This window comes from Styela clava, chromosome 10, assembly GCF_964204865.1.
Source record: "Styela clava chromosome 10, kaStyClav1.hap1.2, whole genome shotgun sequence".
In the NCBI taxonomy this organism is placed as follows: Eukaryota; Metazoa; Chordata; class Ascidiacea; order Stolidobranchia; family Styelidae; genus Styela; species Styela clava.
In genome coordinates, this window is record NC_135259.1 from 234,780 (window position 1) to 251,154 (window position 16,375).

General features: G+C 31.7%; 1 protein-coding gene and 1 long non-coding RNA gene across 2 annotated transcripts in view; both read right to left on the reverse strand.

The window, feature by feature from the left end:
• LOC144428090 (uncharacterized) overlaps nucleotides 1-11,602 on the reverse strand; it is a 90,572-nt gene extending 78,970 nt beyond the window's left edge. The window contains exon 1 of the long non-coding RNA XR_013478071.1: nucleotides 11,576-11,602. This is a non-coding gene — a long non-coding RNA (uncharacterized LOC144428090). The remainder of the gene's footprint in view (nucleotides 1-11,575) is intronic.
• LOC144428084 (S-phase kinase-associated protein 2-like) overlaps nucleotides 1-16,375 on the reverse strand; it is a 97,222-nt gene that overhangs the window by 79,901 nt on the left and 946 nt on the right. The window contains exon 2 of the mRNA XM_078116781.1: nucleotides 15,953-16,106. Coding sequence (XP_077972907.1) covers nucleotides 15,953-16,106 — 154 coding nt within the window. The remainder of the gene's footprint in view (nucleotides 1-15,952; nucleotides 16,107-16,375) is intronic.

Sequence of the window (16,375 nt, forward strand, 5' to 3'; positions counted from 1 at the left end):
AAATTTTGAGGTTTTTTTTTATAAGTATGATATTGTCTTTCTCTTATCGTGTTGCAATAAATACACTTAGTAAATATTGTTGTATTTGATTTGAATTTCTTTAACGCGGATGTCACAATTGTTTTGAGAGACTTAAAAAGATCATATGACCAATAGGACTCCTCCTTAAAACTGAATTAGCAAGCGTAATGGGTGCTGGAATAGAACCCTTGATTTCGATTATATCAACATTATGTATAGCAGTTTCGTGTTGAACTATGAGAGGTCATTAAAATATTTCAGTGTGAACAGCATTTGCGGTAGGTTTTAATTGTATGCGCAAACTTATCTGTCTGAATCAGATCAAGTTCGAGCAAATCACTAGAAGATGATCATGATAAGGCCTCGCGAATCCTACAATGTCGCATTCGTATCAAGCGCTACATTTTCATTGTTCGGTGACAACAACAAAATTTTGCATTTGGAAGACTGTAAAGTACGAAATCGCTTGAATGATTTCGAAATATTCGATTTGTTATGAATTGTTAAAAATTACCATCCACGTTGGCTCCCCGATATTGCCTCCTAAAATGACTATTTAAAAGATAATGATAGCAGGGGTGGTCAACCTTATTTCGACTGAAATCTTCAAGACAGATCGCGATCGATAATAAGGGAATACACATAAACGAATGAGAACTGAATAGGCAGAGAAAACTGCACACAGGTATTTGAAAAATTCACCGCTGTCAATAAGCTCATCTCCGTAGGCGCATTCTCAATGCAATCATCCAAAAAATTTGTATTTTTTATTTTTTATTAAATTTCTTAATTATGTGATTGTACCCTAAGTACATGTTTCATCATTTATTTAAATCATATAAGTCAGATCCAATGCTTGTCAATTTTAGTTGTAAGCGTTGAAAATTCTTTTAAAAAGATTATCAAGTATCTATCTAGCTATTACAGCGTTTTCCAACCTTTTTTGGTCGCGGACTATATTAATAACGGCCGGGTGTCCTAATTTTAACTTTAAAGTCTTTCCCGACGGTAGAATTGTATTATCCATATATTTTTTAGATGAAATGACATGTAATATGACTATTCAATTTTTTGAGGAACAAACCATAGGATCATTTTCAATTCACAATTAAAATTTGACGTAGAACACCATTACCGTGAAATATTGATAACGGTCGAGTGTGCTAATTTTGACTTTAATTTTAAAGTCTTTCCCGACGGTAAAATTTTTTCATTTTTCAATATTTTTTAGATGAAATACTATGTAATATGACTATTAAATTTTTTGAGGAACAAACCATAGGATCAATTTACAATTAAAATTTAACGTGGAACACTATTACCGCGAAATATTGATAATGGTTGAGTGTGCTAATTTTGACTCTAATTTTAAAGGCTTTCCCGACGGTAGAATTTTTTTATTTTTCAATATTTTTTAAATGAAATACTATGTAATATGACTATCAAATTTTTTGAGGAACAAACCATAGGATCATTTTCAATTTACAATTAAAATTTGACGTGGAACACCTTTACCGCGAATGTTGATTCTAATTTTGACTTTAATTTTAAAATCTTTCCCGAAGGTAGAATTTTTTTATTTTCTGATATTTTTGAGATGAATTACAATGTATTATGAATATTAAATTTTTTGAGGAACAAACCATAGGATCATTTCCAATTTACAATTGAAATTTGACGTAGAACACCATTACCGTGAAATATTGATAACGGTCGAGTGTGCTAATTTTGACTTCAATTTTAAAGTCTTTCCCGACGGTAAAATTTTTTTATTTTTTATTATATTTTAGATGAAATACTATGTAATATGACTCTTAAATTTTTTGAGGAACAAACCATAGGATCAATTTACAATCAAAATTTGACGTGGAACACTATTACCGTGAAATATTGATAATGGTTGAGTGTGCTAATTTTGACTTTAATTTTAAAGGTTTTGCCGACGGTAAAATTTTTTTATTTTTCAACATTTTTTAGATGAAATAATATGTAATATGACTATTAAATTTTTTGAGGAACAAACCATAAGATCATTTTTAATTCACAATTAAAATTTGACGTAGAACACCATTACCGTGAAATATTGATAACGGTCGAGTATGCTAATTTTAACTTTAATTTTAAAGTCTTTCCCGACGGTAAAATTTTTTTATTTTTCAATATATTTTAAATGAAATACTATGTAATATAACTATCAAATTTTTTGAGGAACAAACCATAGGATCATTTTCAATTTACAATTAAAATTTGACGTGGAACACCTTTACCGCGAATGTTGATAACGGTTGAGTGTGCTAATTTTGACTTTAATTTTAAAATCTTTCCCGACGGTAGAATTTTTTTATTTTCTGATATTTTTGAGATGAATTACAATGTAATATGACTATTCAATTTTTTGAGGAACAAACCATATGATCATTTCCAATTTACAATTGAAATTTGACGTAGAACACCATTACCGTGAAATGTTGATAACGGTCGAGTGTGCTAATTTTGACTTTAATTTTAAAGTCTTTCCCGACGGTAAAACTTTTTCATTTTTCAATATATTTTAAATGAAATACTATGTAATATGACTATCAAATTTTTTGAGGAACAAACCATAGGATCATTCTCAATTTACAATTAAAATTTGACGTGGAACACCTTTACCGCGAATGTTGATAACGGTTGAGTGTGCTAATTTTGACTTTAATTTTAAATTCTTTCCCGACGGTAGAATTTTTTTATTTTCTGATATTTTTGAGATGAATTACAATGTAATATGACTATTCAATTTTTTGAGGAACAAACCATATGATCATTTCCAATTTACAATTGAAATTTGACGTAGAACACCATTACCGTGAAATATTGATAACGGTCGAGTGTGCTAATTTTGACTTTAATTTTAAAGTCTTTCCCGACGGTAAAACTTTTTTATTTTTCAATATATTTTAGATGGAATACTATGTAATATGACTCTCAAATTTTTTGAGGAACAAACCATAGGATCAATTTAAAATTAAAATTTAACGTGGAACACTATTACCGCGAAATATTGATAACGGTCGAGTGTGCTAATTTTGACTTTAATTTGAAAGTCTTTCCCGACGGTAAAATTTTTTTTATTTTTCAATATATTTTAGGTGAAATACTATGTAATATGACTCTTAAATTTTTTGAGGAACAAACCATAGCATCATTTTCAATTTACAAATAAAATTTAACGTGGAACACTATTACCGCGAAATATTGATAATGGTTGAGTGTGCTAATTTTGACTTTAATTTTAAATTCTTTCCCGACGGTAGAATTTTTTTATTTTTCAATATTTTTTAGATGAAATACTATGTAATATAACTATTAAATTTTTCGAGGAACAAACCATAGGATCATTTCCAATTTACAATTGAAATTTGACGTAAAACACCATTACCGTGAAATATTGATAACGGTTGAGTGTGCTAATTTTGACTTTAATTTTAAAGTCTTTCCCGACGGTAAAATTTTTTTATTTTTTAATATATTTTAGATGAAATACTATGTAATATGACTCTTAAATTTTTTGAGGAACAAACCATAGCATCATTTTCAATTTACAAATAAAATTTAACGTGGAACACTATTACCGCGAAATATTGATAATGGTTGAGTGTGCTAATTTTGACTTTAATTTTAAAGTCTTTCCCGACGGTAGAATTTTTTTATTTTTCAATATTTTTTAGATGAAATACTATGTAATATAACTATTAAATTTTTTGAGGAACAAACCATAGGGTCATTTTCAATTCACAATTAAAATTTGACGTAGAACACCATTACCGTGAAATATTGATAACGGTCGAGTGTGCTAATTTTGACTTTAATTTTAAAGTCTTTCCCGACGGTAAAATTTTTTTATTTTTCAATATATTTTAAATGAAATACTATGTAATATGACTATCAAATTTTTTGAGGAACAAACCATAGCATCATTTTCAATTTACAAATAAAATTTAACGTGGAACACTATTACCGCGAAATATTGATAATGGTTGAGTGTGCTAATTTTGACTTTAATTTTAAATTCTTTCCCGACGGTAGAATTTTTTTATTTTTCAATATTTTTTAGATGAAATACTATGTAATATAACTATTAAATTTTTCGAGGAACAAACCATAGGATCATTTCCAATTTACAATTGAAATTTGACGTAAAACACCATTACCGTGAAATATTGATAACGGTTGAGTGTGCTAATTTTGACTTTAATTTTAAAGTCTTTCCCGACGGTAAAATTTTTTTATTTTTTAATATATTTTAGATGAAATACTATGTAATATGACTCTTAAATTTTTTGAGGAACAAACCATAGCATCATTTTCAGTTTACAAATAAAATTTAACGTGGAACACTATTACCGCGAAATATTGATAATGGTTGAGTGTGCTAATTTTGACTTTAATTTTAAAGTCTTTCCCGACGGTAGAATTTTTTTATTTTTCAATATTTTTTAGATGAAATACTATGTAATATAACTATTAAATTTTTTGAGGAACAAACCATAGGATCATTTTCAATTCACAATTAAAATTTGACGTAGAACACCATTACCGTGAAATATTGATAACGGTCGAGTGTGCTAATTTTGACTTTAATTTTAAAGTCTTTCCCGACGGTAAAATTTTTTTATTTTTCAATATATTTTAAATGAAATACTATGTAATATGACTATCAAATTTTTTGAGGAACAAACCATAGGATCATTTTCAATTTACAATTAAAATTTGACGTGGAACACCTTTACCGCGAATGTTGATAACGGTTGAGTGTGCTAATTTTGACTTTAATTTTAAATTCTTTCCCGAAGGTAGAATTTTTTTATTTTCTGATATTTTTGAGATGAATTACAATGTAATATGACTATTCAATTTTTTGAGGAACAAACCATATGATCATTTCCAATTTACAATTGAAATTTGACGTAGAACACCATTACCGTGAAATATTGATAACGGTCGAGTGTGCTAATTTTGACTTTAATTTTAAAGTCTTTCCCGACGGTAAAATTTTTTTATTTTACAATATATCTTAGATGAAATACTATGTAATGAGACTATTCAATTTTTTAAGGAACAAACCATAGGATCATTTTCAATTTACAATTGAAATTTGACGTTGAACACCATTACCGCGAAATATTAATAACGGTCGAGTGTGCTAATTTTGATTTCAAATTTGAAGTCTTTCTCTACGGTAAAATTTTTTGAAATTTGTAAGATCATATACTGTATATTATGATAATTTAATTCCGTGGTAAACATTTCGTTGATTTCTTTTCGATGAACTGTTGAATTTCGACATCAAAAGCCTTCGAGACAATGTGTATCTGCTGGTGAAATGTTTTCATCATGTTTATTTTTTATTATACAAGATGTATTTGTGCAAATCAATTATGGTTTATTCATAACTACATTTTTTTTTCATAAAAAGAACAGACACTTAGCTTAAATTTCAATTTTCTTATTTTTGAGTTTCAACGGTCAATTTCAGGCTTGTTTACCGTCATATCTGGTAACACTGGTTAGAGATATTATTGTTCAGTTGATTTTGAATCATTTTCCCGGCATTTGTGGCCATTTTGTGCTATCAATTGCCGGACTCTGAGAGGTTCTGGTGCTGAGGTAAACGTGGATATATGTAATTTAGTAATCTGTGAGCGTTTAGGATGCCTTAACTTACCGTATAACACTGTCAGAACGCCAGCCCACACTCGTGTGACGCTAGCCCACACTCGTAGGATGCCAGCCCACACTCGTGTGACGCTAGCCCACACTCGTGAGACGCTAGCCCACACTCGTTTTTGACAGGCCATACTAGGGGTAACTGGTCCGTGCTTGGTATTGCATTTGCGCTGTGTATATCCAATATGGTCTCTATATTGTCATAGCCACCAAGTTTTTATGTATAAACGTTTATAAAGTGGTAAAATAGTTGGTTAACCCCTTGACGTCAGGCTGAGTGTGGGCTGAGCGAGTGTGGGCTGGGGTAACTTTGGTCACACGAGTGTGGGCTAGCGTCACACGAGTGTGGGCTGACGTTCTGACAATGTTTCACCGTAAGTTAAGGCATCCTCAACGTTCACAGATTACTAAATTACATATATCCATGTTTAACTCAGCGCCAGAACCTCTCAAAGTCCGGCAATTGATGGCACAAAATAGCCACAATTGCCGGGAAAATGAATCGAAATCAGCTGAACAATGATATCTCTAATCACTGTTGCCAGATATATAGGTGGACAAGCATGAATTCACAGGAAGGTTTCACAACAAAAAAAAATTATATCTAAGCGAAATATCAAACCTATTCATTTCCATCAATAAGAATGAGGTATGAACAAATCGAATCTGATTTGCACAAATACATCTTTTAAAATAAAGATTGAACAAGCAAATTCAAAAGCAAATTAAGTAACATTTACCCAAAGATATATATTGTCTTGATGGCTTTGAAGTCTGATTTCGGCACTTCTAATACTTTGTACGCCATGAAATCGACTTATTACATTATATATCCAATTATCCAACAAATAACGAAAAATTTAAAAATTCTACCGGGGGGAAAGACTTTGAAATAAAAAAAGAATCTACCTATGTATAAAGATAATCCTATTTCCCGACAATGGTATTTTATGACAAAATGCAACAAGGAATTCAAACTTTTCTATCAATTTGTACATCACGAAATTTGCCTATTATATAAAATAGTGACTCATCTTATAAATACTGAAAAATAAAAAAATTCTACCGGGGGGAAAGACTTTAAAATAAAACCGGAATCTACCTATGTCTAACGATAATCATAATTTCCGATAATGGTATTTTATGACAAAATGCAACAAGGAATTGAAACTTTTCTATCAATTTGTACATCACGAAATTTGCCTATTATATAAATTAGTGACTCATCTTATAAATACTGAAAAACAAAAAAATTCTACCGGGGGGAAAGACTTTAAAATAAAACCGGAATCTACCTATGTCTAAGGATAATCCTAATTCCCGATAATGGTATTTTATGACAAAATGCAACAAGGAATTGAAACTTTTCTATCAATTTGTACATCACGAAATTTGCCTATTATATAAAATAGTGACTCATCTTATAATTACTGAAAAATAAGAAAATTCTACCGGGGGGAAAGACTTTAAAATAAAACCGGAATCTACCTATGTCTAACGATAATCCTAATTCCCGATAATGGTATTTTATGACAAAATGCAACAAGGAATTGAAACTTTTCTATCAATTTGTACATCACGAAATTTGCCTATTATATAAAATAGTGACTCATCTTATAAATACTGAAAAATAAGAAAATTCTACCGGGGGGAAAGACTTTAAAATAAACCGGAATCTACCTATGTCTAACGATAATCATAATTCCCGATAATGATATTTTATGACAAAATGCAACAAGGAATTGAAACTTTTCTATCAATTTGTACATCACGAAAATTGCTTATTATATTATATAGTGAATTATCTTACAAATATAAAATATTGAGAAAATTCTACAGGGGGGAAAGACTTTAAAATAAAACCGGAATCTACCTATGTCTAACGATAATCATAATTCCCGATAATGGTATTTTATGACAAAATGCAACAAGGAATTGAAACTTTTCTATCAATTTGTACATCACGAAATTCGCCTATTATATAAAATAGTGACTCATCTTATAAATACTGAAAAATACGAAAATTCTACCGGGGGGAAAGACTATAAAATAAAACCGGAATCTACCTATGTCTAACGATAATCATAATTCCCGATAATGGTATTTTATGACAAAATGCAACAAGGAATTGAAACTTTTCTATCAATTTGTACATCACGAAAATTGCTTATTATATTATATAGTGAATTATCTTACAAATATCAAATATTGAAAAAATTTCACCGGGGGGAAAGACTTTAAAATAAAACCGGAATCTACCTATGTATAACGATAATCATAATTTAATTCCCGATAATGGTATTTTATGACAAAATGCAACAAGGAATTGAAACTTTTCTATCAATTTGTACATCACGATAATTGCTTATTATATTATATAGTGAATTATCTTACAAATCTCAAATATTGAGAAAATTCTACCGGGGGGGAAGGCTTTAAAATAAAACCGGAATCTACCTATGTCTAACGATAATCATAATTCCCGATAATGGTATTTTATGACAAAATGCAACAAGGAATTGAAACTTTTCTATCAATTTGTACATCACGAAATTTGCCTATTATATAAAATAGTGACTCATCTTATAAATACTGGAAAATAAGAAAATTCTATCGGGGGGAAAGACTTTAAAATAAAACCGGAATCTACCTATGTCTAACGATAATCATAATTCCCGATAATGATATTTTATGACAAAATGCAACAAGGAATTGAAACTTTTCTATCAATTTGTACATCACGAAAATTGCTTATTATATTACATAGTGAATTATCTTACAAATATCAAATATTGAGAAAATTCTACCGGGGGGGAAGTCTTTAAAATAAAACCGGAATCTACCTATGTCTAACGATAATCATAATTCCCGATAATGGTATTTTATGACAAAATGCAACAAGGAATTGAAACTTTTCTATCAATTTGTACATCACGAAATTTGCCTATTATATAAAATGGTGACTCATCTTATAAATACTGAAAAATAAAAAAATTCTACCGGGGTTAAAGACTTTAAAATAAACCGGAATCTACCTATGTCTAACGATAATCATAATTCCCGATAATGATATTTTATGACAAAATGCAACAAGGAATTGAAACTTTTCTATCAATTTGTACATCACGAAAATTGCTTATTATATTATATAGTGAATTATCTTACAAATATCAAATATTGAGAAAATTCTACCGGGGGGAAAGACTTTAAAATAAAACCGGAATCTACCTATGTCTAACGATAATCATAATTCCCGATAATGGTATTTTATGACAAAATGCAACAAGGAATTGAAACTTTTCTATCAATTTGTACATCACGAAAATTGCTTATTATATTATATAGTGAATTATCTTACAAATATCAAATATTAAAAAAATTCTACCGGGGGGAAAGACTTTAAAATAAAACCGGAATCTACCTATGTCTAACGATAATCATAATTTAATTCCCGATAATGGTATTTTATGACAAAATGCAACAAGGAATTGAAACTTTTCTATCAATTTGTACATCACAAAAATTGCTTATTATATTATATAGTGAATTATCTTACAAATATCAAATATTGAGAAAATTCTAGCAGGGGGAAAGACTTTAAAATAAAACCGGAATCTACCTATGTCTAACGATAATCATAATTCCCGATAATGGTATTTTATTCATTTTTTCAATACTTGAGATCATTTGGCATTAATTAAAATTATATAAATGTACAAAATCGCGTTCGCAGCACCCCGTTCGTGTTAAAAAGTTGATGAAACAAAATTTGAAATGAAATAAGAGTCGAACATTTTTCTTCAATATCAAGAAACAAGTATAATTATCGCAATATTAAAGCGTATTAGTGTTTTACTATGTTTCTTGATATAAATTTTTATGTGCGTCGGTAGGTCAACTGAACAGATGAAAGTACTGAAAGCTGAAAGTGATTGTTTGCAACCGCGTTTTGCAGGTTCAGGAATTGCCGCATTGCTGCTCACAGTCGTCGGTTGTGGTCACGTTTAGTCGTAGATGCGCCTGTCGTAAAATATTTCTCCGAACCCGGACATGCAAATGAGAAATAGCAGATGACACGCAATAAGAGCAGAGTTTAAAATCGTACTCCTCAAGACATTGTTCTAAATGTTCTCGGATTCTCTAGTAAAGTCTGTCTGGTTTTTAATTAACCTCCACAGAGAAAAGTATTCGTCAGGGCAAACTCAGTCCCTGATTCAAAAACAAAGAAAACCCAACATTGATTAACTTTTATGTGAAAAGTTTGGATCTTTTTTACAAATCCTGCGTCAAAAAACAACCCCGCCACCGCTAAAAAAAGTAAATATCCAATTAGGGTTTGGCTTGGGGTTAGGAATGCTGATTATTCTGGGAATTAAAATTTTTAAATCTTTTATAACCCTAACTTGATGAATGATTGCCAATTTGTTATTTTAAAACTTGGCGTGGTGTTTGTCTCAAATCTCGCATTTTCCCATTATTGTCAGGGTCTCGGTATAAAAGATTCAAATAATTATGTGATGATTTTCATTGCACTGGTTCGTTAAGTGTAATAATTTGAACTTGATATTTAGACACAGTTATGTTGAACGACAGCTCTCCTATAAGGACTCAGTTCAGTTCTGAATCTGATGACGCATGACGTTACGCAGTCGACTAAAATCATCTGACGCAGTGTACCATAACAGTATTTCGACAGTGTTTCGATTAATCACGGTAATTAGCAAATTGATAGCAAGTAGCTCGGATGCATTGTCACTGTCTAGCTTAATGTTCATTGTTAGTTAGAGTCTTCGGAGACGTTTATGATGTTTAGTATTGGTTTTAGTATTCTCAATTTTGCGGTTAGGAATACCTATTTGGATTGAAGTTAGAATCGGGGTTGAATGTGAGATGCCCGATTGTAATTAAAATATAATTTTTGACTGCAGGTTAGGGCTGTACTATAGTTATACTAGGTAAATAACAGCTGCTTTTATATTTTAGACATGCAAGTTACATTGAGTTCACTTTGGATTAAACTTTATTGGATAGTGTCACCTGGGGATCTAAAACATGTGGTATGTATCTAATCAGTCTCAAATAAAGTAATGTATATAATTTTATGGATTTAGTTATCTGCTGATATTTGTAAATTTTAATTGCCACTGTACACCATTGTAAGATTTGTATAGATATCCGCATGTTATATTCAATTTGTTCATTGTTTTCTGTAGGTTACGTTCGAGATGTCGATGTTCCTGATTTTGTTTCAGGTACCATCGTAATAATTGTTATGAAAGAATTAAACCGATTTCAAATTGGATTCAATTGCGGCAAAACTTTGAGGCACAGAAAGCGAGATGGGCACTTTATCGCTTTGAGTCGAGTTGCTTAAAAACAGAATATAGTTGACAATAAATCGATTTGGCTGGGACAGGGCATGGGGCACGTTGACAATGGTCTCCATTCACGTAAGCCAGGAAAGTAGAAGGTTAACTCATTCTTAAATGTTATCAAAACAAGAAGAACCGTGTTCGCTCGCGATGTAATCAAGTGTGGATGAATGAGTGAGTAATCTCATTTCGGAGTATAATATAATTTCATAAAATGACGAGAGATTACTGACTATACGGAAAATAAAATCAAAAATAATTCTTATGTTGTGACTAGATTTCGGGACTACTTCAAATTGGAAAGTAATGCATTTGGAAAAATACCAATATCTGAAAGATACAGACATGAGTATTTTTAGTCAATAATTTGATTTTGAACAAAACATAACGTTCATATATGATTGCTTTTTAATGTGAATAAGAAGATTCTTTAAACAGGGTTATTGTCGAAAATATCGTACGTCTCAAAAACTTACGTATGTCATTATTCTTCTCCAAATCTTTGTTGTTGGAATCTTTTCTTCCATCAGTGAATTGAAACACCGTTATACAAATCTACATTCTACGTTGGTCAGCAAGCAGGGAATCGCCTGTATCGGTTTTTATCTGCAATCAAATTATAAGTCATTAAAACAGTGTTTATATTCATTATGACGTCATATTGGATCGGCTTGGTAAACAAGGAATGGTACAGTAATGATGAAAATTCAAATACCAAAAAAGTACCAACGTACTGTTCATTTCTGTTCATTTCTTTTACCAATTTTATTGTTTTGTCAATAGAAGTCTCTTCGTAATTTCGTTGCATGAGATAGCGTTTCATATTTCCTGCATGCTTGTCGAAAAATTCGACATTTGAGCACGATCTTCTTATTCTTATGAAGAGTCCCTTTGGAATGTTTGCAGTAATATGTTTGGGGTGGCATGAGGAGGGTAAAATATATTGGTGAGAGTCCGTGTCTTTAGTGTAAATTTCCGTTTCCAATTTGTTGTCCATGATATGGACTTTTACGTCTGAAAATATAATGTTTTCCGTTGAATATTCGAATGTGAACTTGATAGAAGGGTGTATTGAATTCGCATGGTTTATAAAAGATATAAGCTCGGTTTCGCCGTGTGTCCAGATCAGAAAACAGTCATCGATGTATCTATAGTAGTATTGTGGCCTAATCTTGGCTGTTTCTAGAATCTCAGACTCTAAGTCTGCCATAAATATGTTTGCATATTTGGGAGCCATCTTAGTTCCCATCGCTGTCCCATTGATTTGGAGATAATGCTTTCCATCAAATACAAAATTATTATTATCAAGAACCATATTAACTGCTTCTTTAATATACGGAATTTCCCGTTTTTCTGTGGTATATTTACTGAGATACTTCTCCACCGTTAAGATGCCATCTTTATGTGGAATATTTGTATACAAGGAAGTCACGTCCATGGTTACTAAATAAGATCCTGGCGGAATATTGTCATTTTTTTTCAGAATATTCAGAAAATCCATACTGTCTCTGACATATGATGGTATTACCTCTTTGCACATGAGGTTAGTTAATTTGTAATCTATGAAAGCTGATAATTTTTCCGTTGCAGTTCCGTTTGTTGATATGATTGGCCGACTGGGGTGATTTTTCTTATGCACTTTTGGTTGTAAACGTAAACGACCTGGTTTAGGTCTTTTTTGGTGTTATCCCTTTGAATAGTATGTCATCAATAATGTCGGCTTCCCTTATATTATGACATAATTTGGTTACTTTGTTGCCAATTTGTATAGATATGGCTTTTGGAATGGACTTGTATACCAAGTTATCTGATAGATGCGCATACCTTATGTGATGTAGTCAGTTCGGGATGTATGCAAGTTCCCCCGCCTTTGTCCGTAGGTACTATGATGATATCCCTTGCTGCTCTTTGTTCTAGTTCCCTCAAGGCCTCGACTTCGTCTTTTTTGAGATTGGAAAATGTACGTTTCTTTGATGTCGTTTTCTGGATTTCCCGTTTTAGAGTGTTAGCGAAGTGATCTAAGTCAGAATTTCTCCCAGTAGGCGGTGTCCATCTACTTGGAACACGTAAGGATTTCGGATATGTTTCAGCTACTTCGCTGATGGTTTGACTGGAGAATGGATCGAAAAAGTATTCACTCAAGCGGTAGTTGCGAATTGTTTTATTAATGTCTGTTTGCAGTTGAAAGTTATCGAATCTGTCGGGAGTAGGACTAAAGCCAAGGCCTTTTTTTAAGACTTTTCGTTGTGACTCAGTTAGATGGACATTGGACAGATTGTACAAAGTTGAGATAAGGGTCTCGATCTCTCATTTGTTTTGTCTATTCCTCTTTCGTTTGGTTTTAGTCAAGTTTGGCTGGGTTGATTCCACTGTCTTTATATTTATTTCGTTTGATTTAGTTGGGTTTCCGTTTGTTATGACTGTACAGAGATTACCTTTTAACACCGAAAAGTACAAAACAAGGTCAGCAACTATTGTCATTTATTACCAACTACCACCCAAACCAACCGCACTTTAGAAAAATATTCTCGGACTACCAATATATTCTTGACAACAATGCACGACTAAAAGAGATTTTCCCTCAACCTCCGAAAATTGCATATAGAAAGTGCCCTACATTACGCGATAGACTGGTTAGAGCTAAACTACAACCAGTAATATCACAGAAAGTACAATCTGGTTTTTATAAATTTAATAGAAAAGCATGCACCACCTGTAAATATTCCGAAGAAACAAAAATAAGTACCGGGAACGTGACGGGAGTCCATATAAACATTAACGAAAGAATAAGTTGTAAATCAAAAAATGTTATTTATCTAAAAAACTGTAAGAAATGTGGGATGCAGTATATCGGCGAGACCGGAAGGTCGTTAAAATATCGTATAACAGAACATCTGAGAAGTATTACGAAAAGGAAATATGATTTAGTAGTGGGTGAACACTTCAACAAACTGGGACATTCAATAAGTGACTTTTCAGTAACTGGAATAAAAAAAACTATTCAGAGACCAGGGCTATCGCCAAACAGTAGAAGCATACTACATCAACAAATTCGGAACATTGGAACCACAAGGACTCAATTCACGGGAGAAATAGACTGTAGACTCATCTAAGAATTTTTATTCAATAATAATTTTCATTTCAACGTCATATAATATTTAAATTTAACAATCACCCTTTTTTTTAAGTTTATATTATTACTCGCCCCTTGATTGGCGTTTTATTTTACTATTATTTTCAAGTGTCCCAAGTTTAATTTTAATTATAATTCAAAACCTTGGATTTATGTGCTTGCGAAATTCATTTATTATTATGAAATATTATTATATTTTAACGCTATTTCAGATCAAAATTCAGCAATAACTTTTAAACTTATTTTATTTTGAAATTGGTCCTCATCAAACTAAGCATTGATTTATGTTTAAATGTTGGTTTACTTCCTTGTGGTTCTCTAAGTGCCCATAATCTTAATTTAAATTACATTTAGTTACCCATCATTTTCGTAAATGCAATATTAAATTTTTTTTTAATTACATCTGAAATGAGCTCCACTGATATTTGTGGTTCTAATTTTCCCATCATTACTTCTACGGCTAAATGCAAATTAAATGTTTATGCATTGGATCAGGAAAGTTAGAATTTTCGACAATGCGACCTATTTGGTTTGAAAAATCGACATTGCGACCAAATTGTCGCAATGTCGATAATTCCGAAGTCGCAATGTCGAAATTTTCGACAAATTCGGGATCTGGTAACCCTAAAATTGTCGCAATGTCGAAAAAAAAAACATAGTCTCTAACCCCTTGTCGGAAAACATCGACACTGCGACTGGGTTCTGTGTAGGGATAGAATAGTCATGTTTATTCCAGCTACAGTATCCTTGCAGCATACGCATACGGATCCACTAGCATAAAGGCATAGAGAAAAAATAGGGAGTTAGTCTCGCGCAACCCAACTCAAATTTAAGCCAAATTAGATTCATTAAAATAGTGTTTATATTCCTTATGACGTCATACTAAATCGCAAACCGGCCTGAGAAACAAAGACGGATGAAATAATGATGCAAGATTAAATACCAAAAGGTACCAACGTTTAGGACCCACGCTATTGGCATTTTTCACAGCTTAGGATAACTTACAACATGCGTAAATAAATTTAGTCACTGAAACGTTGGGTTAAAAGAACTTGGCACAAACAATGTTAATGAGAGCAATCGCGATTAAGTAAGTGATAGCTTATCCTACAACTAATGCTGGCAATATAACACGTCCATAACACTGACACGTTTTCATTGTAAATTTGCTCAAAGCAAAGTCACGAGAACTTACTCAAAAGATGATCTCAAAGTTAGGATAACGACGACCACTAATTTCATTTTATTTATTGTCACCATCCAGAATTATTAAAAATTTGATGAAACAGAGTTGGCGATGAAAGAGGAATCGAACATTTTTCTTCAACATCAAGAAACGAGTATAGGTATCGTATTATTAAAGCGTATTATTGTTTTACTATGTTTCTTGATATAAACTTTTATGTGTGTCGGTAGGTCAACTGAACAGACAAAAGTACTAAAAGCTGAAAGTGATAATATGGGTTGCAGGGGCCCCATATTCTACTCCAATTTATGGAAATCAACTGCCGCTTCCAGTACATACGACAGACCACCAATAAATTTGATATCGAGATAAGAAAATTCAGGAAATATTGATGCATGATATCGAATCATAGGGATGATAATTACGGACATAACTTCTCAAAATAAATTAATCGTATCATATGCTTGAATAAATAAAGTAGTTTATGTCTTTTCGCAAATAATAGGTTGAATAATTTGTCTTCATTTAATTTACCTCTTCTGGTGAGTATCGACAAATCGATGACCAAGAGAGGTTCAGTTCAGTAAGCCGATTGTATGCCAACAGTATTTCGATCACGCCTGAAATAGTGACTTCTTTACATAATGTCAGATTTAAATGAGTCAGGAATAAACAGTTCGATATGCATCTGTGATATAAACGTAGAAAGAATTAAATTGTTTATTTTTTGACACCGGAGGTGATTAAAATAACATCATATTTTCCATATTTTGATCATATATATATAAAATTTTGTTGCACAAATCATCGCGTGAGTCAATGTGCAGAATTTTGGGTACTCCCGAAGTATGTGTACCAGGTTAGGGTTAGGCCATATAATTTTATTACGAGTTTGGGAACTGTCTGTGTTAGCCAAGTGAATATCTCCCTGTCCATAGGTTTCAGTCCCTTTACACA